The sequence below is a fragment of the Chironomus tepperi genome, unplaced genomic scaffold (genome assembly GCF_022539635.2).
Source record: "Chironomus tepperi strain 1889 unplaced genomic scaffold, CSIRO-AGI_Ctep_v1 contig_445, whole genome shotgun sequence".
Classification (NCBI taxonomy): domain Eukaryota; kingdom Metazoa; phylum Arthropoda; class Insecta; order Diptera; family Chironomidae; genus Chironomus; species Chironomus tepperi.
The window spans coordinates 2,793,364-2,819,097 of NW_027226567.1; the positions used below are offsets into that span (position 1 = coordinate 2,793,364).

The window sequence follows — 25,734 nt, forward strand, 5'->3', positions numbered from 1 at the left end:
CGACTCACAATGTCCAAAAAGTTTTACGTTATGCTTTGGGTTTTTGGGAGGGATTTGAGATGGGAAGTGCTGATTTGTGATCAGATTGTCTTGTGATGAAGACAGAATTTGAAGACTCTTAGTCGTTAATCATTAAGATTTAAATTAGATAATGTCTGTATACTTCTAGAGCAGTGGTTGGCAACCTGTGTGTCACGGCACGCTAGTTTGGCACAAAAAATTTGTTAGATTTGTCATAAACTGCATGTCGTTTTTGGTTTCAGTATAGGCTTACCACCAATATGTTCCGCAAAACATGAAAGGTTGTCCACCACTGCTCTAGAGGCCTAAGTACCAATAGTTCAGAATTCTAACTCAGCTTTCCAAATTTGAGTCTCAACAGAGGCAACTTTGTACTCTTTCAATGTAATGATGCTGTAGATGATCTCAAAATCTTCAATATCTCTCGACAAAACCTCAAAATCTAGAATATCTAGCGATAATACTTCAAAATACAAGAATAGCACAGCATCAACCTCCAATTAACAATCAAACAACATCCAATCTACCAACAAAAGTACCATTCCCCATATCTAATGTAAATAAAGTTAAAAATGCCACCTAATTGACTTCCATAAATCAAAATGCGCCCCAGTCATCGACCTCAAACGACGTTTCTCTTTAAATTGCTACATTTTTTTTATTCCTTCTTCTTCTTGTTCCTCTCTTTTTCATTCAATTCTATGAATGTTTAGTTTACAACTTTATTTAATTCCATTTCTTCGTGCTGTTGATATTGTTCTTTATTATTTTCTTTCTCCATTCCACTACTACACTTCCTTAGCGCCAAATGACTTAATGTTAAAGGCGATTAAAGTCTAATCGACATTTTAAAGTTGCACATAATAAATTTTCATATAATCTATGTACCAACTTCATGTACCTTAGAGCATCATTTTTATTCCTATACAAGCTGCATGATCAATTCAACAACACAAAACTTCACATTGGCTGTAACCATTCAGTAACTGGCAAAACTCCTCTTTCTTAGTTTAAAAAATTAATTTAATCGGCAATAAATTTAAACTTGACCTCTTAGCAATGTATGAACAAGAGAAATGTAAGTCATTCTTTGCACCCTTTTTTTCGCCTCTCTTTTTACGTCTTCTCCATTGCTTATTCCATTTGCGGAATGCATTATGTTCAATATAAGTCGAATAATTATTGAATGTGTATATACATGATACGTTCAAAAGGGACACAAACGGTGTTACATTTTGCCAAAGTGGAATCGAGTGCAGTTCTTTAATTTGGAAGTGTGGTTCGGATGTTTTGATTTAGATGACGGAGTTTGAGGCGCTTTTTGAGTGATTTTTAGGCGATTAACGCTTCATTCGGCAACAAATTCACTGAATTTAGCTTCACTGAACAACAAAAGTGCTGAATTCAACTAATGAACAGCTCAATTGAGCAAATTGCAACCTAATTGAGATACAAATCTAAAGAATTGAGCTGAATAATGTAAGGTACTGCTGAATTAAGATTAATAATGCTGAATATAGCTAAAAACTGCTAAATTAAAATGAATAGTGCAGAATTGAACTACAAAACTACTAAATTGAGCTATATAATACCTAATTGAGGTAGAAACCTGGAAAATTTAGCGTAATAACTCTGAATAAAGCTAGTAAACTGCTGAATTACGATGGACAATGCTGAATTGAGCTATGAAACTGTTGATTACTACTAAATTAAGCTACATCAAGCCAAAAAGGATTAAACTAAACAAAACAATCTAAAAACATTCAGCTCTAATGAAGATTAATACAAAATCCCATCAGAAATCCCCACAGTCCAGCAGTAATACAAAAGTAAAATATAAACAAACTCTGACAGTCACTTTATGAACAAGTCAAAACATCACCACAGGAAAACAGTTTACCGTACTTAAAGCTGCTCTCAAAAAGCCATCTTGCAATGTTAAATAAACATCTCTCCTGTACAGCATTTGCCGTTTTGAATGCAATATGCCATAAGTATTATAAAAGCATTATTCTAAAGGCAAGAAAGTAAAAGTATCGAAGGAAACTAAGAAGTTATAAAGAATATAGAAAGTATATTCTCTCAAGCACAATCATATAATAGACCATTTAAAGTCAGACATACGTTGCACAAAATTGTAAAATGTAATTTATTTTGAAGTGCCACGATGAGATATCAAAATGAAAAGGAAGAGGAGAAGAGAGAAGGGAAGTGGAGAGGAGTCTCATTTTATTTAAGAAAAAAAAATGTGAATTATCTTGTTTATGTGTCAATTTGCATTTATGCATCGAATTATTTTAATCTCTTGAGTCTTAATGGATATTGATTATTATTGAGCATATGTACATGGCGAATGGATATATGGATTTATATATTTGTTGAAATAAAGAAATATTTTTATAATCCTTTGATGTCGGGGCGAGTTGATTGTTCATGGCTGAGGTATGAGATGATCTTGGAGCGCTTTTGCGGTGATCAGAATGTCTAGGGATACCAATTGGGGTCTATTCTAATAATTAACAGACAATTGAATAGTTTAAAATATATAAATCAGGATCCAGCCCTAAAAAATACTCTCAATAACTAGTTTAAAGGGGATAAACCATTAAACAGTATCATAGCCAATTCCTGAATCCAAAATTAGTAATCTACTTCTTCGAACCATGACTCAACCTTCCAAAATAACCTAATATTCATAAAACAATCTACAATTACGCACAGCTTAGTTCTTTAATTGATTGAACGTCAATCCAATCTCCATAAACTAGTTCAATAACTTCAAACAATACATAAAAGCCCAAACCATAAACTCATTCCTCAAACCCACAAAAATGTGCCTTACTCTTCTTTGAAAATATGCTAAAATCATCCAGACTTGCAGATATGAAAATATGCAGACTAATCCACAATAACTGTGTGGGACTGTATTCAATAAGTCAACGCAGTTAATTGCGTACGCGGATGACATTGATATCGTTGGAAGGAATTTAAGGTCTATCACGGAGGCGTACTCCAAGTTAGAACGTGAAGCCGGACGTTTGGGATTATTGGTGAATGAGGATAAGACTAAACTCTTGATGGTTGCTGCGTCAGAAAGAACAAAACAGCGAGTAGGTAGTCATCTAAACGTCGAGAGTAAACGTTTTGAAGTAGTCGAGGAGTTCAAATACCTCGGGTCATTTGTAAACAACAAGGCAGACGTTACAATCGAAGTACGCAAGCGGATCCACTCGGCATATGGTGCATTCTACAGCTTAAAGCACCTCCTAACATCCAAGAGTCTATCGAGAGGAACCAAAGTCATGCTGTACAAGACGCTTATCCGGGTCATTGCGCTATATGGTTCAGAAACCTGGAATTCAACACAAGCGGATGAGGACGCATTAGGTGTCTTTGAGAGACGAGTGCTACGAGCGATTTATGGCCCTGTGAAGGAAGGAGAAGAGTATAGGTCTAGACATAATAATGAACTTTATCTGTTATTCCAGGATGCAGATATAGTGACAGTCCTTCGCGCGAATCGCTTGAGATGGGCAGGCCATATATACCAAGGCATTGACACTCTTCATCCGCTTTCATCCGGCCCATACAAATCATTCATCCGCTTTCATCTTCTTTCATCCGGCCCATATAAACTTTTCATCCGCTTTCATCCGGCCCATATAAGCTTTTCATCCGCTTTCATCCGGCTCATATAAATCTTTCATCCTCTTTCATCCGCTTTCATCCGGCCCATATAAATCTTTCATCCGCTTTCATCCGACTCATACAAATCTTTCATCCGGATGAAATTTTTGTATGGAAAAAGAAAAAAAAACATTCATCCGGATGAATTAATTCAGGAATTAAAAATTAATTATTATTTTAATATATTTAGAATGATAGTTTTTTAGAAAGCAGTTTCTGTGATTTTTACACATTATCTAAGGTACAGAAAATAATTATTCGGGTTTAAATTTAAGAAATTTAAGAAATTAAGAAAATTTGGTAATATTTTAATACATTTTAACACATATTTCTATTTTTTCACGTATATTAATAGTTTTATATAACTAATATGGATTTTATGAAGCAATATTCATCGCTAAAATGTTGAAAATAGCTGTCGTGTTTCTTATACAAAGATGAAAACCCTTGAAAAAGACTAATTTTGCTTAGATTTTTCTTATTAGGATGTAATTTGCTCAGAAAAGCCCTGTTTTGCCTCGGTTTTTGTATATTACAATGAAAAACTCTCAAACAATTTAAATTTTGCCTTAATTTTCCTATATTATGGTGAAAAACCCTTGAAAAAGTAAAAAATTCGCCTCAGTTTTGCTATTTTGGAGTAAAGTTCCTTCAGAAAAGTCACATTTTTATAAATATTCCTATATTAAGATGGAAAATTTTCATATGAGCTCAATTATGGCTTCGATTTTCCTATATCTGGGTGAAAAATCCCTAAAACAGCCAAATTTTGCCTCAATTTTCATTTAATAGAGTGAAAAGTACTCAATTTTCCTATGTTAGGATGGGAAATCCTTATAAAAAGCCAAATTTTGGCTGAATTTTCCTAAATTAAGATGAAAAACCCTCATGTAAGCCATAATTTTCTATGATTTTAAATTATTAGAGTGAAAAATTCTTCAAGAAGCCAAAATAAGGTATGATTTTCCTATATTTGTGCGAAAAACCCTCGGAAAAGTCCTCGATTTTCTATATTATGGTGAAAAATCTTTGGAAAAGCCAATTTCGACTTCAATATTCAATACTAATTTAAAAAAACACATAGGATGAGCCGAATTTAACATCAGTTCTTTTATATTAGGGTGAAAATTTTTGAGAAAAACCGAATTTTTGGACGAAAAAGGATGAAAAATCATGGAAATTGTTATTTGTTATCCTTATTTTCTCATAATTGAATAAAACTTTGGAAAATGCAATTATTTAAACTTATTTTCTCATATCAATATGTTAAAATAACTTAAAATGTGATTTTTATATTAAAAATATTCAAGTAAAAATTTATTTAAAATCATTCATCTTCTTTCATCCGGCTCATACAAATCTTTCATCCGCTTTCATCCGGCCCATATAAACCTTTCATCCGCTTTCATCCGGCCCATACAAATCTTTCATCCGCTTTCATCCGGCCCATACAAATCTTTCATCCGCTTTCATCCGGCCCATACAATCTTTCATCCGGATGAAATTTTTGTATGGAGATGAAGAATCCTTTCATCCGGATGAAACGTGTGTCAATGCCTTGATATATACAGAAGGCCAGGTGACGCCCCAGTCCTTAAGGTAACTACCTCAGACTTTGTGGATGGCAAGAGGTCGCGTGGAAGACCAAAGAATTCCTGGATTGCATGTATTGAAAAGGACGCTAGAGTCCTTAATATCCCGAACTGGCAGAAGGTTTCGAAGGATAGAGCTGTCTTCAGACATTCCCTACGCGCGGCAATGGGCCCTCGTGCGCCCCAGCCAAGGAAGTAAGTAAGTAAGTAATCCACAATAAATTAAAGTGAAATACCGAAAAAACCTCAAGAAATTCTTTTAAAAAAAAGAATAAAGAAACTCTCAACTCAAAGGAAGTGCCCATAAGCTTAAATTCAATTTTTTTTTTCTTATAGCATCGGCATCGCCTACTTCATTGTGCTCAAAAGAATCAACTATTCTTGATAATTGCCGTCTTCAATTCACTTGTCACCTCCAGATATCTTTTGGATGTACACAAAAAAAAAATAAGCAGAGTCTTTAATGTTCATCATCAAGAGAGAAGCCCAGTCTAAATGAAAATTGCTAGATTGTTCATTTCCCCTTTTCTTGTATCCATGCCTTTCATTGTACACAATTTTTCGTCAATGGTAATTATGAGGTAACTGGCCAGAAAATAACCGGGAGGCTGTAAAAAATTTTCTATTGTTAAATTGATAATTTTTATATATCATCTCGTGGCATATTATCTTGGATTTTGATGAATTGGTTAGAACTATTCACAGTTTGGGCATTAAGATGATTGACTTTTTTTTTGGTGATGAATAGAAAGTAATTTAAAGATGATGAAATTTTTTTAAGGGGAATTATGACAATTTTTTGCTATATCTGCGTGATTATTTGAAGATAAGTTCAGGAATTCGGACTAATGATCATTAATGTTTGATGACTAAGCTGTGACAAAGTAAGGAGATGTCTCTTCAACCTGGGCTATCTGAATTTTGACTTAGGTATCAAAAAAGTACTGAATACTAAGATTTGAAAATGGAATTGAAATCAAGAGTAGGCAAGCTCGGTTTGTCCAATTTAGCTAAGTAAAGAAGGCTAAGTCAGATGTTGCAAGATACTATTGACTATTTTGAGAACGGACCATCGATTCCCATTCCTCAAACAACCGATTAACGATTTACATCACATAATTTACTCAAACTCAATACTTAATACTCAAGATTCTCAATTTCCAAACATCAATTTCCGCCCAAAGTCAAAAACACGACAAAAATTATCAAATTATTACGAAAAAATTACCTCCAATCTCATTTTCTTACAGTTACTCTACTACAAAGCCCCTCAATACTTGCTTTCATTGACTCAACGGACGAAGCAATTTATCACAAAAACGCCTGGCAGTATGGACTATGTTTTTTTTTTCGGTACCCTTCAAGACTATAATTGCAAGGAGTCTATACAGCAAGTCAGTCTTCTCGTTGATGAAACATATAATTCAATGCTCGTCCATATCATTTCAATGTCTTTTGTGACTTCTTTTTGAAATATCATATAGCGCACACACATCACACATCATTACCGCAAATGTATGTGCTGAAGGCATCATGTATTGTACATTACTTGAGAGGAACCTTTATTCCATATTCTCTTTCATTCTTTGGCATTTATTTAAAAAAAATGTATATGAGGAGATGGAGGAGATTGTAATTAGATCGAAAATCATCGGTATGATCATTAAGAGGTCTTGTGGCTCGAGCGCTCTGATTAATATATGAATAAAAGAAACAAGAAATGAAAATTATCGAGAATAAGATTGATACCTTCTACCTTTAAACTTCTCTTTTATGCTCAGCTCGTATTTTTTTCGTGTTTTATTTCATCATCGACAACAGCACACTCCTAAACATGACTACATGTATTTATTTTCAATGTACAATTGTGCTCCCATAAAGATTTTTTCAAAAAGATTGGGATTATATTGAGTATTGTTAGGGTTCTGGATGGTCAGTTTGGATGAGATGACTTGGTGAGAGAGTTTAGTTGTGGGAATGATCAGTTTACTTGCTTACTTTGTTGGCAGTACTGATCAATTGTGATCCATGGCCTAGGAATGGTCAACGGAGGCGGGAATTTTATTAAATGATAACTCAAATGATTGAAAAGAGGCTGTTGATAGACACAGTATAGCATTTGGTATTGGAAATTGGCCAGACAGCAATAGAATGAGCTTTGATCGCCAACTTAGAGTGACCAGGATCACAGTTGATCTGTACGAACAGCGAAGACAGTAAGTAAAACACCTTTAAGCCCCGAGAATATTGAAATTCTAGATAAATGCGCCTTAAACAACCAATCCCCAAACTTCCAATCATTAATATTCCAACAAACTTTATTTTTTCTAATTTTAATACCTTCACTTCTTCATTTTCATTCTATAATCGCGTACAAAGGCAAATTATCTCTACATGAATATGCTGTTTTCAATATGATTTCTTCTATGATGTACAGAATATGTAATTTATGTGCTTTCAGGTCAGAGCAATGCTTTCTATTTCCTCTTAAATCCACCATCCCAAAACCATTCTTATTTTACTTTTTCATCTACTTACTCCAGTCGATTTTATTTTTTTTCCAATCAAATGCCCAGTTCAAAATGATCGCTTATGTTATTATACATAGATCGCTTATTGTTCAGCATGCTGAATCATTAAGAAATAATAATGATGCTGGTTATTTACATTTTTCACAATTCAATTCTCATCTCCGGAACGCGATGCCAAAGCACGTGGCTTACTTACTGTTGTTCTTGATGATTGTTTGAAAAAGAATCGTATTCGCACGAGCATATAACAGGTATTCCTTCATCTCTTCAAAACTAATCGTTAAAAATTGTATGAAATTTACTTTTCGTGCAGAAGTATTAACTTCCTTTGCTACTTCTCTTTTATGTTTAATGCTCATCATACATTGCCTTCAATTTAATGCATGATTAGCGATTGTTGAAGCAAATCTATTGTTTATTCTTTTAAAAAAATGTTTTTAATCTGTTTCTGTTTTTAATTTACCTCTTTTTGTTCATCTCATTCTACCTTTAATTATTTATCCAGATTTGAAGATGCTTCTTAAAGTTTTGCATCGATAATTTAATTCTTTTTGCTTCTGGCTCTCTGGAAATTTTGAGGAGTTAACATTGTTTTATTATTTATGAAGATTACTTCTGATCCTTCTGGTATGATTTCACTTCTGGCTGTGGATATTGTTGTTTTGAAATTTAATTCTTATTGAAGTTGTTGCAATATGTTATTTGAATCTTGGATCTTTTGTTAACACTGCAAAAATAATCAAATAAGCAATGCTGAATTGTTAATATTGAAAACCTTGATGAATTTAGATCGAATTTACATAGTTCTACTCTTCAGAAACAGGAAATCATAAAAGAAAAGCATCAAAATTGAAGAATTAACATCAAACCCTAAAACTTACCAAAATCCTGAATAAATCTAGGCTTTCTTTGGCTTTTCAATTCTTTGGTTGATCAAATCGTTGTTGAAGTGCGTCCAGCAAAGAAGTAGTTTAGATAACTTTTACGCTGTTAATTCCACTTTAACTCACAAAATATGTAATTTTTCACACTTTTAAGTTTTGATCAATTTTCTGCATCTTTTTTCAAAACTATACAATTTCGCATCATATTTTCAAATCTTAGAAATTCGTTACAATTTAAATTGTTTTAATTTCGTCTTTAAATGCTTATTATTGCTAAAAATAATTAATATGGAATACAGAATCTCCATTAATACACTTTAAACAGCAAATCCTCCATTACAAGCCCCACAAAGAGGAACATACACCAATTTAGCACAGCCAAAATTCACAATCTACATCCACCAACCAACTCACATACATTTTTCGCATTTAATACAAGCCGACTGTACTTAGAGGATTAATAAAATAATTCAATCGGTATTCAACCTAACTTTTATCTTTCACCGCGCAATTGTTCTTTTTTTAGTGGATTTTTAAAACAAAGAACGAGAGCCAAAAACCAATAACAAGAAAAATTCTTCCTTTATTGAAAAACGCCGACAGATCAAATTAACTGATAAAAAGTGTAATTTTTCTTTTCTTGAGATTTCATTCATGTTATCGGCTTCTGGAAATTATCTTTTACCAGACCTTGATTGGATTTTCGAATTTTATAAACAGTTATTGTAAATTCGACTTAAAAAAAACTTTTTATTTTGTTAAGATATACTTTTTTTCCTCTTCCTCTCCAGTCCGAGCATGTAGCATGTAAATATGAGAGGCAATAAGCGATTTTAAAAGTTATTATACCATGAAACTAAATGACGCATTTTCACGGGAGCCAATTTAGATTGAAATGTATTAAAATTGCGGATAAAATTTAACGGGGATATGGGTCAGATATATTTATTTTTTTGGAGAACATGCTTCAAGTAAATTATTCTGCTACTTCATTTCTTAAACAATTTAATGTTGATGCAAAAATTGTAAAGCTATCATATGGTCAATAAAGCGTAGAATGAGATGAAAAAATAACGAGTAACATGCAAACTGATGTTATTTTTGTGAAAACAAACTGGAGTGATTGGTCGTTTTTGATTTTAGTCTGATTGGAAGGGTAAATATTGGTTATGGCAGTGATTTTATGAACTAATTAACTACGATTTATAATGAATAATTGATTTTAACATTTAATTTTATGACTTGACTGACCAAGATGATAAAATTTGCTATAAAATCTTTTGTGATGATCAAATTTACTGACTATTGGAATCCTTTACTCACAAAAGGTTTTATTTGACAAATAAGCTTCCAATATGATCAACTTATCGACTGAAAGGATCAAATTCATTTAAGCTTCCAAAGTGATTGAATCTAGTAATCTAGTGGAAGAATTATCTGCAAAAAGTTGTCAAAAAGCTCCCAAAATGCTTAAATTTACTTAGAGGATCAATTCTTAGAAAAAAGCTCCCAAGATGATCAAAAATACTGACAAAAAGTATCAATTGTGAGGAAAAAGCTTCCGTGATGATCAAATTTACATACCGAGATGATAAATTTTTAACAAGAAAACACAAGATGATCAAATTTATCAATCGAGAATATCAATTTTCAGCAAATTTTCTTACCGAGAAGATCGAATTTCAACAAGAAGCTCTCAAGATGATCAAATCGACTGATTAAGAGAATCAATTTTGAAGGGAAAAAAAGCTTCCGAGATAATCAATTTGAGAGAACAAAAGAATAATTCTTAAAATCTCCAAAATTTAAATTAATAATTCAATTCAAACCAAATCAGAACAAAAACAGATAATAATCTGATTCACTGTAATTTACTGTAAATCTTAACCTCAAATTCTCTATAACCTCAAAATCATCAAATATGATTTATTCCTACCATCCTGCCAATCTCTTAAGCTCTCAATAACTCTTTTAATTAATAGAAAAGTCTTCTAAATTGCACAAACAAAAAAACCAATCTAACCTTAATAAATCAAGCAATGTCGTCAAACGACGACTTACTTTGCATCAACTATAGTGACGAGCCTTAAAAGTAAAAAATCAAGAGACACTAAAAAGAGTTCAGAATAATGTGATTGATGGATGACTTAAGGAAATTTTTTTTATTACCTTTTCATTCATTTGTTGTTGTTGTATTCTTTTTTTGTCCTCCTTAACAAGTTTGTTCAATTGCAGGCTGCATAATAAACGAATGAGTAAAGAAGAATAAAAAGAGTTGATATTTAAATTCATCAAAATACGTAAAATAAGAGATGAGAACGAGCAAAAAAAAAAAGGAAGACATATGATAGAAAGATGCTGTAAAGCCATAAAGCGATTTCCAATTTATTTATGAAAAGTCAAATGATAATGTTGAAAAGGAAAAGAAACATGAGAAATAATCCTCCATTGATGATTCAATTACTCTTATTCTTTGATACTTTCAAATCATAAAGAGATGTGTGGTAAGGAATGTTAGGCTGTGGTGGGTATGAAATGGCGCATTTTTAATGAATTGAGCTTTTAATTAGTCAGGTGATGTTGATTTAGTGTTTTTAATTGAATTTTAGTGAATTTTTGATTTAACGGGCTTTAAAAATTTGAATTTTAAGAGTTGCTATAATTTTAAATTCATCATTTGAATTAAAAATGTACGTTAAAATTATAGCAAGTCTAATTTTTGAATTTTCAAAGCCTTCTAACCTCAAATTTATTAATATGCAAGATTCAATGCCAAAACAATCAACAATCCACTGCCATACCCCAAACTGAGCAACCAATAACCCAAGCATCCAGCAAACAAGCTGTATCAAGCAAAATATGGCAATACTCAAGAATTGATTGAGTATTGGAACAAAACTGATCTTCTTTTATTAACGGATTTTTATGGTGCTCAACAACTCAGAGGAAATACATGTTCAGATTCAATTCTTCTTTATTTTTGCTATTAATTGAAGACAGATTTATATTTAGATAGATATATTCATATCCATATCATACTGTTTGTATATTATAAATTGGATGAAAAAATTACATGTGGTGTAAATAGATGATATTGCTTGTAGCCCACATTCAGTCAATTGCTGATAATCACCCAACTTTCTTGCTTTCAATGTTGTACGACTTGCAATGACTGATCAGAAATTGTATTGTATGTTGTACATTATTAATTTGTTGTGATATTATTTATGTATCTACTGCAGGTTGTCCGTGTTTCTTTTTTTTTCTTGAGCTTAATTTATTTGTTTGGGATTTCTTGGTCTTAATTGTAGCTTAATTGCTTAATATAAATGAGATGCTGGTGATAAGGCAATAAATTTGTCTGGAAATCGACTTAAGTTGTAGAAATTTGATAGGAATCTGGATTTTTAGAGCAAAAATTTGAAAGTTGTGATTTATAATGGCACTTTTAAGGAGTTGTGTCTAGCTGGAATTGGTTTAGAATGACTTAATGTTACTTTTATGTTTAGAAATGTTTAATTTGCAAAGATTCTTCAAATTTATTTGAATTTGTAAACAATTGCGCAGTTTTCTGCCCTTCATTAGACAAAATTGTAGCTTTTTGTCCTTTTATAATTGAGTTTTCACAGTTATAACCCTGCAAAAAGTAAATTTGAAGCTAAAAACTCCTCAATTTCAGAATTTGTTGTAAATTTTCAATCAAATCTGAATTTTTAAGTCAATTCAAAGCAATTCCATGTCTAAGATCAATACAACCAGCTCTCAAAAATGTTCAATAGCTTTGCCATTCCAAAAATTCCTTTAAATCAATCTCAATATTCATTCAATGCCCTTGAACAATCCGATAATCCTTAAAGTCAAGCAGTATGGCACAAAATTCATCAAATTCTTAACTCCAATCCCGCCAAGCAATTTCCTGATCAATTCATAATTCATCCATAACATTCCAGATTGACTATTCAATCAAGATGAGAATCAGAACTGCGGAGAGTCCATAAAATTCATTCAACAAAAAATATTAAAATCCATTGAGATCTATGATCAATATTTCAAGCATATATTCTTATACGAACCCCATGGAGACATTTCTTGCAAAATGCCGAATAAAGCAGCTTCCAAAAATAATCTCAAATTGTGCAAATTTTGAAAAGAAAACAACAAAGTAGCCAAAAAAAAGAATATCTAAAAATGTAGAAGCACAACAGCTTTCAATGAATGAAAGGTTGATGGCAAAAGAGACCAGAATGAGTAGTAAAAAGAGGAGATAAAGAAAAATTGAAGCGTGTGTACAGCACAACACAAAAAAAAATCTAAAGTATATTCAAAGGTAGAAATGGAAAATTAAAGAAAATAAAGAAATAATAGTTTTGTAGGTACGTACCGAGATTCCATTATTGATTGACAATTTCCTGTTCGTCGCATTGTAGGTCCAATTAAAAATTTTTTTTTTCACTGTCTGATTCTCTTCTGCCCCTTTTTTTTTGCTCTGATTTATTTTTTTTTTTGACTCTTTATGAAAACTTAAAAGCTTTTTCCTCTTCATATCATGCGATTGCTGTCATTTGCTCGTACATCTATTGACATTTATTACCTACCTCTGTTTTTAGTCACGCGAGATGATGTAGCTTCATATGCTTGAATGTGATATACTTCTCATCAATGAGATGGGATTGTTAGAACTTCTGTTAGAGTTCTTTTTGATTCCTCAAATCATTTTTGATGCTTCGGGATAGTGTTTAAAAATATGATGAGATTGGATGATGAGTTTCGGATCTTTTTGAGTTAATTGTCGTTATTTTTTGGTTGCTTGAAGGGCTATGGTCAGTTCAATGAGTTTGTATGATTGTAATTTGAGATCTAAGTTAGGTAGAAGATCAAACGAGGCAGTGGAATTGGACTTAATTTGAGTTTTTGTTGAATTTTTGAATGATTTTGTACTTTTAGAACCTTACAATTGTTTTTAATTTCGAAAACCTTACAATTCCTTTTTATGAACATTTGGAGAGGTTTAAATTTGTAGACAAAATCCTTGTGCAAATTTGATGTCTCCAAAACATTTATAATGTGTAATTATAAATCATTTGTATGGTTTTGATGTGTAAAATTTGAAAAATCAGTTCAAGTTTGAATTTTTAAAAATCGTTAACTTAGTAATTATATGCAATTAGAGCCAACCAGTCCAACAGTATAGCAGTCAATTCAATTTCAATTTTCCATTAAAAACATACAAGAATTATTCATACAAAGTTGAAATATTTCCCTCCAATTATTCATAAAAAAAAAATCCGTGCTGAATAAAATCGCTAAAAAATGATCAACACTTGTCCAATTTGTTAAGTGTAATTGTCCACGAAAAGAAGGAGAGAGAAATACGGAAAAAGTGTCAATGGATACGGTGTGCAACATGTGAGTAAATCAACATAATTCAACTGTCAACGCGCGTTCATTGTTATTTGTGAAAATTGTTCTTCAGATTCAGATTAATTGGTCAAAATGATCCATAGAAGTTATTGAATGGTGATGAAATCAGAGTTTTGGTAAAAGTAGGTTAGGATACAAAGTTTGTTGATGTATGCGAGATCAAGTATTAATTTAATTTAATTGATGAAATTTTCCAAATTCTTGAAAATTCTGAATTTCACTTGATTTTATTCAATTTTTTCAATATTTGTCAACAATTTTCAATATTTCTCAATATTTACTGTTGGAAATAGCAAGGAATAATTCAAATTCCTCAATATTAAGCTTCAAAAATCATATCAAAGCTCAAAGCTTTCCAAAACAAATTCCAAAGCTTTTAACGGATTCTTAAAATTCAAAAACACTATTTCATTCAAAGCTTTTAAGCTACGTCAGCCTCGAGAATTTTTGTTTACATCAACAAAAATTACTCCAGCATGAGCTTAATATCAAAAATTGCTGGAAAAGCAGCGACAGTAGTTGGAGTAGGATGTACACTTCATTGTTTCTTCGAATATATTGCAGATTTTGTCGTCTGTTCCGGTGAGTATGAAGAACTGCTGCAATTATGTCCAAAAGATTCTAAAATTTCAATTTTAAGGTGAATCTATGCAACCAACACTTACCAGCAACAACATTCTCCTATGTAACAAATTAGCACAAAGATTAAATAAGATTCAACGTAATGATATTGTTATAGCTGTCCATCCTGTATCACCGAAATCATTAATTTGTAAGAGAATCATTGGATGTGAAGGTGACATGATAATAATGAATGATAATGACGATACGGACAATAGTGAGACACAAACTATCATTATCAAACGAGGCTCATGCTGGATAGAGGGTGATAATCGTAAAAACAGCACCGATAGTAGAAATTATGGACAGATTCCAGTTGGATTGATTAAATCAAAAGTTGTTGCTAGAATTTGGCCTTTAACTGAGTTTAGACTATTTTAGAATCGTTATTCCATGAATTTTTAGAATCATATTTGCAATAGACTATAAAAATGAGGTAAACTATTATACTTTATATTTATGAACGATGTTTTGATCAAATTAAGACTTTTAATAAAAAGATCTACTCAATTATTTAACGGTTTTTTAAAATTTGAATTTTTTGTCTACATGATTGTGGAAATTTGAATTTTTTCCGTTGGTCTACGTTTGAAGATTCAGTCACATGGTCGATCTACAGACTTTATTATCAGCTTTTGTGCAATGCTATGTATGGCTTCATATAAACCTGTCGAATTCTATTAATATAAATATAAACATCCAATTACTTCCTCCATCCATCCTTGATCTAATTTCCTTATACCAAACGTGACCCAGAATCCATGGCGCCAACATATCGATTTCATATTCCTTTCTTCCCTTTTTATGCGTAACGCAATATTTTTATCATTGACGATATGGTCAATTTAGTCTATTTTTAGTAACGCAACTGTTAAGTTTATAAACAATGAGAAGGCAAATTTATTTGTTGATTTTATTGATGTACACAGATTATTCGGTAGCATTAAGGTGTTATTACACAGGACTTCCGTGGGTGAAGAATTGCTCGAAGGAAATTCATGAGAAATATGGAGCTAGACCAGCTTGTTTGTGGGCTGTGATTCTTGATGGTGAGAAGATGAAAGCTAAAAATTTGAATTTTAAAAAACCGTTAAAAATTATATTGAATTTTGAATTCTAAGGAGTCGTTAAATTTATTAATTTCAAGAAGTCTTTAAATTTTGAATTTTAAAATACCGTTAAATTTTGAATTTTATAAAACCGTTAAATTTTAAATTATAAAAATCCGTTAAATATTAAATTTAAATATTATTTCAGAGTACAACAATCCAAAGGAAATCCAAAAATGTTCAAAAATTGGCGACATCCACCTATCAGCCTGCGACGTCTTACGACTTAAGGAACATGTTACAGAATGTTCGATGTGTGAATATGACAAGTGCAATCGACTGAAAGGCTTCAGTAGCTCCGAAAAATTCTCATTAAATACTTTATTATGGATTATATCAAGCATAATTAGCAGTCTTTTATGACACCTTCAATAAAATTATTAACGATTTTCGTGGACTTAATAATATGTTAGATTGCATGTAAGGCGCAATTACGGATTGTAATTACAGAATGTCTGTAAATATTAGACATAAGATTACAAATATTTACTGTAAATGTAAGCGGAAATCTAGAAACATTAGCTTTTGACAGTTATTGGTTGTGAATTTTCAAGTTATTACAAATTATTTGAAATAAAATTTAAATTATGGTTGTAAAATTCGCAATTATTGTGATTTTATTGATGATTTTAGTGCTTGTTAGCAAGGTTGAATCTGAACTTGCTTGTTATTCTTGTACACATGATGGAAAATATCTCTGCTTGAATAATACTTATACTCTTCATATGGAGGTGATTTATATGGTTTAAATTGAATTTTTAGGGAATTACTGAATTTTTAGGGCAAGATTAGGACTGAACGAGTGGCATACAATACCAGTTTTCATTGTTTGTGTCTCGAAAACAAACACGGAGCAATCAGGACACCTCGGAGTACATTTTACGCTTAAATTTGGACACGGCAACTACTTTTTCTCACTCAGGCAGCTTCAAATAATACAATAATCACTTTCTAGCACTTATATTCAAATCCTCAGCAATATAACCCTATATCCAATAGAATAACCTCAAATTTATGACAATACAATCCACATCAATTCTCAATTTATCCTCTGAACTCACAGGTCTGTCCAGGTATTCCGGATGAATTTAAAAACTATTCAGGCATAAAAGAAGTTTGCTACAAAACCTTTGCAAAGCGTAAGTATCTTAACCTCACTTTTCTGTTCCAGCACTTACCTCTGATACAACTCCACTTACCTCTGATTTAGCCTCACTAACATCTGATCTAGCCTCACTAACCTCTGATCCAGCCCCACTAACCGCTGATCAATCCCCACTAAGCTTTTATTCAGCCCCACAAACCTGGTCAGATTTAGAGTCGCTAACCTCTTATCCAGCTCCTCCAACTTCTGATCAAGCCCCACTAACCTCTGTACAATTCCAGAGCGCCGTAAACCAAGATACTTAATAACCAAAGGATGTGCTGTTCAAGCTGACAAATTTGATCCATGTACGGAGCTCAGAAAAGTCACAGTCGTCGGCAAAAAGGCATTATGCTCAGTTTGTGATCAATCAATGTGTAACGGTGTGAAAAGAATGCATAAATGGACTGGATTTGTTTCCGTGATGTTCCTACTAAATTTTACATTATTTTCTCTTACTTAAAAATTAATCATGTGCTGTAAATTATTGATATGTCTTAAGAATTTGTTATCATGCAATAAAGTCAGGCAACATTGATAGTTGGACTAAAATTCAGACATGAAAGTTGTGGTTTTTTGTGCTGTCTCAATTATTTACTTTGCAACAAGTATATTTGGTCTATTTTGCTTCCATTGCAGCTATTCAGACAAGAATGCTTGTAAAAACGGAATCAACTTGTTATCCGAAGAATGTTCAATCTTGACTCGCGATGAAAAGATGAATTTCCTTCCGACATGCTTTCATGCAACAAATGGATGTAAGATTTAGATTGATAAATTAGGGATAGTCATCTGATGACTCTTATGTTTACAGCCAAGTCTCATCACTTCCGTGGATGCACGAAGAAAGGAAATAACTTCAACTTTTGCTCAGTTATCATCAATAGCACGAAAGATTCGACAATAACTTGTGATTTTTGTGAAACAGATTATTGTAATGGACAAAGGAAGACAAACTCATCTAAGAAGTCTATGCCTAGCGGAAGTGCTGGTTGTTATGGATTTTCACAAAGTTTGATGGGATTGATAATGATTTGCAGGCTATTATTGTGAAATTTTGGGGATCTTCGACTTAAAAGTGTCAAATTCCAAGTTTTAAGCCATGCTACACTTTCCTGAAAGACGAAAGTTAGCCTATACTGTCCATAAGATACAACACTGTAAATTCTTTGTGCATTTGCCTTTATTTTGTCATTTGAAAATATAAAAAAAAAATCACAAAACACCTCCATTTCCCGACCGACACAAAGACAGACATATGGAATCCGTTTGGAACTCCTTGAAAGCCTTGTGTCACTCAGATTTACAATAAAATATAATAAAATAACAAAAAAATATCAAAATTATTAGTTCAAAATCACAGAACAATCACTTAATCAATTTCCAAAGTTCTGAAGCTTCCAATGGATTCATCAAGATTTCTACAAGCAGCTGCTTTTTCCATGTCAACCTCAAATTTATTAATTTCCTTGACTTTGTCGAAGTTGGCCTCGACAACCTTGACAAAATTGTCAATAACTTCAGCTTCCGGTTCAGCTCCACCAAGGTATTCAGTCAAGACAGACTTGTCAACATGCTCAGATAGTTCTTCTAGGTCATTACACAAAAATAAGCGACTTCGTTGCTTCTCAGTCATGACTTTCTTGCCAGCATTAAGCAATGCATTTGCAGTTGCTGGAAGTCCAACAATAATGTATTTCTTGAAACGTCCAGCAGACTTACTTGCACTTTCAGTAAATCCAACTGTATCACGAATGGAAAATGATCCAATAACCTTCAATGGACACTTTACGTAATTAAGGATGAATGTACATCCCAAAATTTGGTTCTGCTCATTCTCCATATAAGCATGTAATGAGTTAAAGACAAATGCAAAGGCATCTTTGGTTTTATATTTATCGACATCAAGTCTTTCCAAATTTATCACAAAAACAGAACTTCCATCAGCTGCTCTTTTTCTCAGCATGTAACCAGCTCCAGCTTTAGCAAGTTCACGGAACGTTTCGAGGAATTGATCAGTAGTTTCAAACCATTCAGGCTTTGATGTACGGAACAATAGATTATTCTCAAAAACTTTAAAGACATCGTCCATTGAGTATTTCTTGGTTCTTAAGAAGTGAACTAGGTACGTGTCATCTGTAGATTAAAGGAAGTGGAATTTTGAGGTTAAAAATTTTTTTTAGGTTATGAACTTCCTCACCTGTTCGAGCATTGGTAATGAAAGGGTGCTTGCTCAACCACTCACGGAACTGCTCCAAAGCTTGAGCCTTCCTGCTTTCATCTTCGCGGATGAATTCCTTATTTTCAGCAACTAACTTCTCAATATCCATATCTGAAAATTTAAACTTTTGGAGACCCTTCTTGACCACACAACGTCTGAACAAAATCTGATGATCATCACATCCATCCAACTCTCAAAGTAGCCAAAATAATTTTTGATATTGTCTGTCTCTTTCTCATCTGTCACGCAAGTATCGACCGAAAAGTTGTTATATAAATGTGTGAAAAACTTTATTGAGGTACAGTAAAAAAATGATTCAAACATCGTCGGAACCATTTTTCTCACAATTGCAAAATGATTTATATCATGTAATTTTCGGGGTAATTTGCGTACATATAAGAAAGTTTTCTTCGTGTATTTTTGTGACGTATGACTGCAATTAGTTTACTAGAAATTAGAGGAATTGACAGTCTCATGAAAATGAAAGTGCCTTATTAAAGACGAAGACTTGTAGTGATGACTGTTTTTTTGTCCAATGGACCTTTTGCTTCCCCAACTCTGCAAGCCGCATGACCCAGGGTATATCAATACAACGTACCTAGCCACAATTTGGGTGTCAAACCGAGTTGGTGTGACTAGAATAGCGAAAAAGCACTCAAATCCAACTAGAAATTATCATAGACTCTGGGATTGAACCCGGGTCGTTAGATCGGTAGTCCGACGCTTTAACCACTTGACCATTGCCGCTTATTCGCTACTAAAATGAAAGTGGAATTCGAAAGAAAATCAAAGCTTACCTCTGAAGAATCATCAATGTCAAGCATCTTCTAATTATTAAAGAGTTGACAATGATGATCTAGCAGTAGTAAAGGTGAAAAAATTTTAAAGTTCCATGATCATGATTATTATAATATTGCATGGCTATAGAAATCGTATCAAAAATTATTGGGTTTGATAATAATTGCCTGAGAACTTTATACTTCGTACAGAGTCATCAATTCATGACTCAACGTCAACCTTTAAGAACCTTCAATCTTCTTTATTTCCAAACATCAAGCAAAACCTACCTCAAATTCACATCCACAGACTATTCTTCACACTTTAAATTACAAAGTCTCTCCAATAACATTTTAAACTCAATTTATTATTATAAAATTACTTTACAAATTCACCATTTAATGCGATGATCAACGATACTTCTATGTAAGTCTAATAAATTATTGTAAACATGATGAGTTTCGATAATTTCACCATACTTTTCTTTCAGTTGATTAGGCATCTTGTCATGGACTAATATAGAACTCCATCCTGCATTCCTAGCACCAAGGTAGTCAGTAATTGGTGTATTGCCAATATGAAGGCATTCATAGGGTTTTAAATCTTTTATTCCACTTCGTCTCATAGCTTTGGTAAAGATTTCTCGACTTGGCTTCTCGAAACCAGCTTCATAGGAGCTCAACGAGAAATCAAAGTATTCACTTAATTTCATATTTTTCATAAGGACTTCCAGTCTTGAATCAAAGTTACTGATAACTCCTAACTTTATTTGCTGTTCGCTATCATGCGTACGATTATCAAGAAACTTTTGTGTATCCAAATATTTTAAAAAGTCAACAGCACCAAATGTAACAACCCAACAACTTGATGTTTTGTAAAGATCCAGTAGATAATTGGTCACATTGTTAATCTTTTCATCCGAGAGATTATGATGATCGAAAGTGCCTTAAATGTTTGTGGATTATAAAAAAATATAGATATTATAGAAAGTGATTAGATTTAATACGTAATTTTAATTGCTTCGTGATAAACGAGGTGTTGTTGACAAAATAATGAGTTTTTTATGTTCACTTTGTCCCTGGCTGGCTGTTGTCACAGTTTATAACTAGATCATGTTAATTTTGATGCTTAAAAGTTAACTAAAGGAGCAATTTAAAGGAATTTGAATAAATATTTAAATTAAAGATGCAAAAACAAAAGATTCAAAGCGAAGATTTTCCCCTTTGAATTTTGAAAGGCTTATTTATACTAATTCAAATCTCAAAAGTCGGTTAAACTTTAAAACAATCAATTCACAACAATACACAACCATGATAAAAAATAGACACTTGTTATTATCAAATACAATCTCTTGTCATTTTTTTCCGGCAAAAATTATGCAACAGAAGTGCGCGAACCGTAACAAAAATAAATTACTAACTCGTATTTTATCATTAAAGTAAATCAATCGAAATGTGAAGCGCAAAGTCTATATTTTGTTCTTTAATCACCTTTTATTAGTAAGCGCCACCATTCCTTCTCATCAATATTTGACTTTTGACCGAAAATTGGATGTGTTGTGTTCATGTGATGCCTAAAAAAATATTGATGAACATAAAATTATGCAAAACAGTTACATGATAAAGCCTAGACCAGTTTTGAATGTTTATGTCTTGATCATTGGCCTTAAATATTTACCAATTTATCTTGAATTTTGCTACCAAATCGTGATTCTCATTATTACTGACACCAAATAATGCTCCAATTTCCCCTACGGAATTGATTGTTAATTAATAATTCAGAAGGTTCAATTGAAGCCTTTAAATTATTTACCATATAATTTTCCCGGTGCCGTTCTGAACTTGATTAAAGTATCAGTCATAGCAAACGTTATCAAACGAAATCTCGACAAACTGCTCATTTTTATGCCAAATTAAACACAAAAATTTAATAAAATTAACTTAACAAATTTTTTTAATGCTAATATCAGGCAGAAAAACACCAAAAACACAGCGTTCACCAAACCAGTCAGATCAGAAATGGTAAATGTTTGTGTTTTTTTTGAAGAATGCACGTTGTCTATACGAATATGTGGAACTAACTAATGTGTATGATAATGTGCGATAACACACATATTTTGTTTTTTTCTTTTTTATGTGTATTTTTCTATAATGTAACCAAAATACTTCCAAGATAGAGGAGATAAAGCCAAGTGTTTCTATTTTTTTATTTGACAATATTTTTATTCTTTATTTACAGTCAAATTATTTAGTTATAATAACCAATATTAGCCGATAATATAGTTATCATATAACAATATAGTTCAGTTATTTGTTGAAATTGCAATTGAGAATATTAGGCTAGAATTATATGGTTTTATAAATGCTTAAGTGCTAATACCAGTTGAAGTGCAATAAAAAATTTATTTTGGATAATAAAACCATTATTTTTTTCTGTTTGACGTTTATCATTTGTTATTCGATAGTAAAGCAATGCAACCTCATGAGTATATTTATAAAAACCGGTAAAGCATTTTCTAAAAAATTTAAATTTTAAAACAAAAGAAAGTATTAAAGATTATTTTATAAATGCTTTTTGACCTAGCAACTGGAGTGCTGGACTTGTTATCAAAATCTCAATATTAAAAACAAAATTCAAAAAAATTGAATCAAATTTGAGAATTTGTAAGGTTTTATTTCTCAAATGACAGAAATTGTAGCGTTCTAATGCTTAATTAAAGAAATTTATCGCAACAGTGTGCCGCAGCACACAGTTCAGTCAACGCTGTTCTAAAGTTTACAAAGTTCAATATTATTGCTTAAAGTTACAACGTCAATCAAGTAATTGCTTGCGTGTTTGTCATGATTTAATTGAATACGGCATAGCAACTTGTCATAAGCGTGTAATATAATACAATGTTATTGTATTAGAAGCTAATAATCGATGTAGATAATTAAAGTAAGAGCCTCAAGTCAATAATAAGTGGTCACGTATCAAAAGATTACCAACAATTTGATATATTCTTTGATTTTTATAGTTTTGTGGTCTATAGTTAGTGACTAGTATTAATTTATTTAGGTTTAGAGCTTTGAATTTGTATGGTTCCTAACTTCTCTCTGCAATTGTATTGTTTTGAAAATGAATAGCTTGAAATGTCTATGTTGAGAAACTGTATGGTATAGACAGACTCAGTATAGGTAATTAAAGTACTCTCTTCCACAATAAAAGCAAAAGTTCCACTTCAATAACTGTAAACAACAAAAAAAATTGTTTAATGCCATTAAAAAAACGAAGAAACAGAAAAAAATATTGTCAAGGTCAAAAGGTATAATTACAGCAATTACTGTATGTTATTTTATGAATATGCATACACAACAACCTTATATTCTCAGTCACCCTTAATTTCACTATTTTTTACTAAATCTCATCTTTGTTTGATCCAATTGGCTACCATTTCACCGCAATCCTCACCACTTTTGAGTACGAATGCATGATCAAAATCTCTTGAGCATAATTCAGCATCAATTTCTGGGAATCTCTCAACAATCTTGTGATAATACTTTCTTTTCACCCAATTATCCTTTTTACCATAATATAATTTTAATTTATGAATATTTTGTTTGACTAGTTCCTCGTCCAGTTCCGTTATTTTGTCCATTTCGTCAGATGCCATGAATAGAATCTTCTCGACAACCGACAGCTTTGTGTGCTCAAAGCAATGTTCCAAAAATTCCTCTGGCATGTCTCTACAATATAATTTCACCATCCCATATCTCAATTTATGTGGCAGGAGATTAAATAGCAAGACGATAAGTTTCAGGATAAAGAAAAATGGCCTTAATCGAACAAACCATTTTCCACTTGCTGAATCTGCGATATGTTCAATTGTCGGAAACATCAAATAGCACATATCAACCTTGGAATTGAATTCTGGTGATTCTCGTAGTAAATCCAGAATGATTTTAGATCCAACTGAATGTCCAACAACGTGAATCTTTTCAATTTGTGGCGGAATGTACTCGAGTAATGATAATTTATGATTCGTTTGACCTTTTAAGTCATACAGATGTGGATGTTCCTTTAATTTTGGAACTTTCATGTTCATATGCTTCTTTGGCTCATCATGACCGGCATGTCCAACAGCCCATATTACAGCCTGTCTATTTAATTGTTCATATAGCGTTGAGCAAAATGTCGTGTAGAAGCCAGGCAAACCAGGATTTCCTAAAGTTAATTACAGATTGCATTTAATTGCGATAAGAAAATATGCAGTAAACATTGAACTTTTACCTGAGATCACTAACACTAGCACTTTGATGTTTTCGTTGAACTTTTCTGTCACAAAATGTCCCCAAGTGAAGACTCTTGTTGGAACTGAATTGATCCTCACAAATCCGTTGTGCATTTTTGGCTGTTTTAATAGAAAATTTAATTAAATTCTGCGAGATGAGAAATTGTCAACAAAAACAGTACGGGGCTGACTACTATGTTGTTCTAGAACATTGGAATTTGCCCTATCGTCCGATTTATAAACAAAAACTTTATTTGTATTGTACATTTTCATCTTATCGTGATTATTTCCCAGAATGGAATATCTTATAACATTTTAATCATTTGTTATAATTTGAAGTCACGCGTTATCAACAAAAACTTATATAATTAGCAATTGTCACCAACTAACTTTAGTTACATTCAGTAATTTCATAATTTATAACAATCCTTACAAAATGCCTGTGAACACAAGAGAATTAATAGATGCTGTATCAATTATTGCTGAGCAACAGAACCTTCGTGTGACTGTAACATCTAGTTTTAAAGCATCGTGTACCGTCGCTGGAACCACAATGGCTGCAAGTGTGGTAAGTAATTGGATATTTTGTGCAACTGGATCATGTGTATTAATTTATTCATTTTTTAAGTTATTTGGACCCGTCGGAATTGTACTTGGAGCTGCAGCAGGCAGTATGTATGCTTACAGTCAAGCTAGAGGTAATACAATTGCAGAATCATACATCCAGCCATATTAATTAATGTTATTTCATTCTCTTTACAGGAACATTCAGATCGGCCGCGGTGATTATTAGAGACGAATTGACTGAAGAGCAAAAAGATAAATTATGCCAGCATATAGTTGATGCATTCAACGAAGTACGTCCAGAAGAGATTGCCATGTTAATTCCATTACTTTTAGCACCTGGGCAGTTCCAAACACTTGCTATGACAAAAGTTGTGGGCTATCTTAGAGATGAATTAAATATGCGTATATCAAGTTAAAGTAATTTTATATTTATTACAATTCATCACCAAAATTTGTCCATACACAAAGTAAATTGAGATTTTAAACTGACATAAAACAAAAAGGCTTTATTATAATTATTAAGAGGAACGATTTTTGTAAACTTTACGTAAAGTCTAAATAAAATAATTATAATTTTTTCTATAAATAGCTTGTGCTGCACATTTTACTCGCCACAGACACATGAATCACAGCAAGCGATCTAGCAAAGGTCAGAGCAGGTTTCTCATTAAATCTATTAAAATTTTACTGTGTGACTTTCTCAAAAAGTAGTCGCTTATAAAGTGATAAAGTGTCCATTTTCTCCTCATTTTCAGTTCCAGCTCATAAATTTTATGAAGATAATAATTTAGATTAAGCTGTTGTTTGGTAGGGAAATTCAAAATGCTTTGTTCTTAATGGGAAGGTAATCTAAAAGGTAGTAAAATTGGATTATTGTAATGAAATTTGT

General features: G+C 32.2%; 5 protein-coding genes across 5 annotated transcripts; 2 read left to right on the top strand and 3 right to left on the bottom strand.

Moving 5' to 3' along the window:
- The first annotated feature begins 14,562 nt into the window (after positions 1-14,562).
- On the top strand, positions 14,563-15,270 carry LOC139098263 (mitochondrial inner membrane protease subunit 1). Its single transcript, XM_070650399.1, has 2 exons — positions 14,563-14,718; positions 14,777-15,270. The coding sequence occupies exons 1-2, from the start codon at positions 14,613-14,615 to the stop codon at positions 15,136-15,138; spliced, it is 468 nt and encodes a 155-aa protein (XP_070506500.1). The 5' UTR covers positions 14,563-14,612; the 3' UTR covers positions 15,139-15,270.
- A 2,905-nt stretch (positions 15,271-18,175) lies between these two features.
- LOC139098181 (alpha-tocopherol transfer protein-like) lies at positions 18,176-19,407 on the bottom strand. Its single transcript, XM_070650307.1, has 2 exons — positions 19,211-19,407; positions 18,176-19,146 (listed from the first exon to the last, which is right to left on the bottom strand). The coding sequence occupies exons 1-2, from the start codon at positions 19,338-19,340 to the stop codon at positions 18,383-18,385; spliced, it is 894 nt and encodes a 297-aa protein (XP_070506408.1). The 5' UTR covers positions 19,341-19,407; the 3' UTR covers positions 18,176-18,382.
- A 947-nt stretch (positions 19,408-20,354) lies between these two features.
- Reg-2 (Rhythmically expressed gene 2) lies at positions 20,355-22,044 on the bottom strand. The gene is made up of 4 exons (XM_070650346.1): positions 21,821-22,044; positions 21,686-21,758; positions 21,499-21,581; positions 20,355-20,953 (listed from the first exon to the last, which is right to left on the bottom strand). Exons 1-4 carry the CDS (start codon positions 21,906-21,908, stop codon positions 20,400-20,402), a joined length of 798 nt encoding a protein of 265 aa, XP_070506447.1. The 5' UTR covers positions 21,909-22,044; the 3' UTR covers positions 20,355-20,399.
- A 1,252-nt stretch (positions 22,045-23,296) lies between these two features.
- On the bottom strand, positions 23,297-24,488 carry sturkopf (lipid droplet associated hydrolase sturkopf). The gene is made up of 2 exons (XM_070650345.1): positions 24,278-24,488; positions 23,297-24,211 (listed from the first exon to the last, which is right to left on the bottom strand). Exons 1-2 carry the CDS (start codon positions 24,390-24,392, stop codon positions 23,412-23,414), a joined length of 915 nt encoding a protein of 304 aa, XP_070506446.1. The 5' UTR covers positions 24,393-24,488; the 3' UTR covers positions 23,297-23,411.
- Positions 24,485-25,431, top strand: LOC139098217 (protein Nazo-like). The gene is made up of 3 exons (XM_070650347.1): positions 24,485-24,846; positions 24,907-24,976; positions 25,041-25,431. The coding sequence occupies exons 1-3, from the start codon at positions 24,715-24,717 to the stop codon at positions 25,259-25,261; spliced, it is 423 nt and encodes a 140-aa protein (XP_070506448.1). The 5' UTR covers positions 24,485-24,714; the 3' UTR covers positions 25,262-25,431.
- Positions 25,432-25,734: the final 303 nt, after the last annotated feature.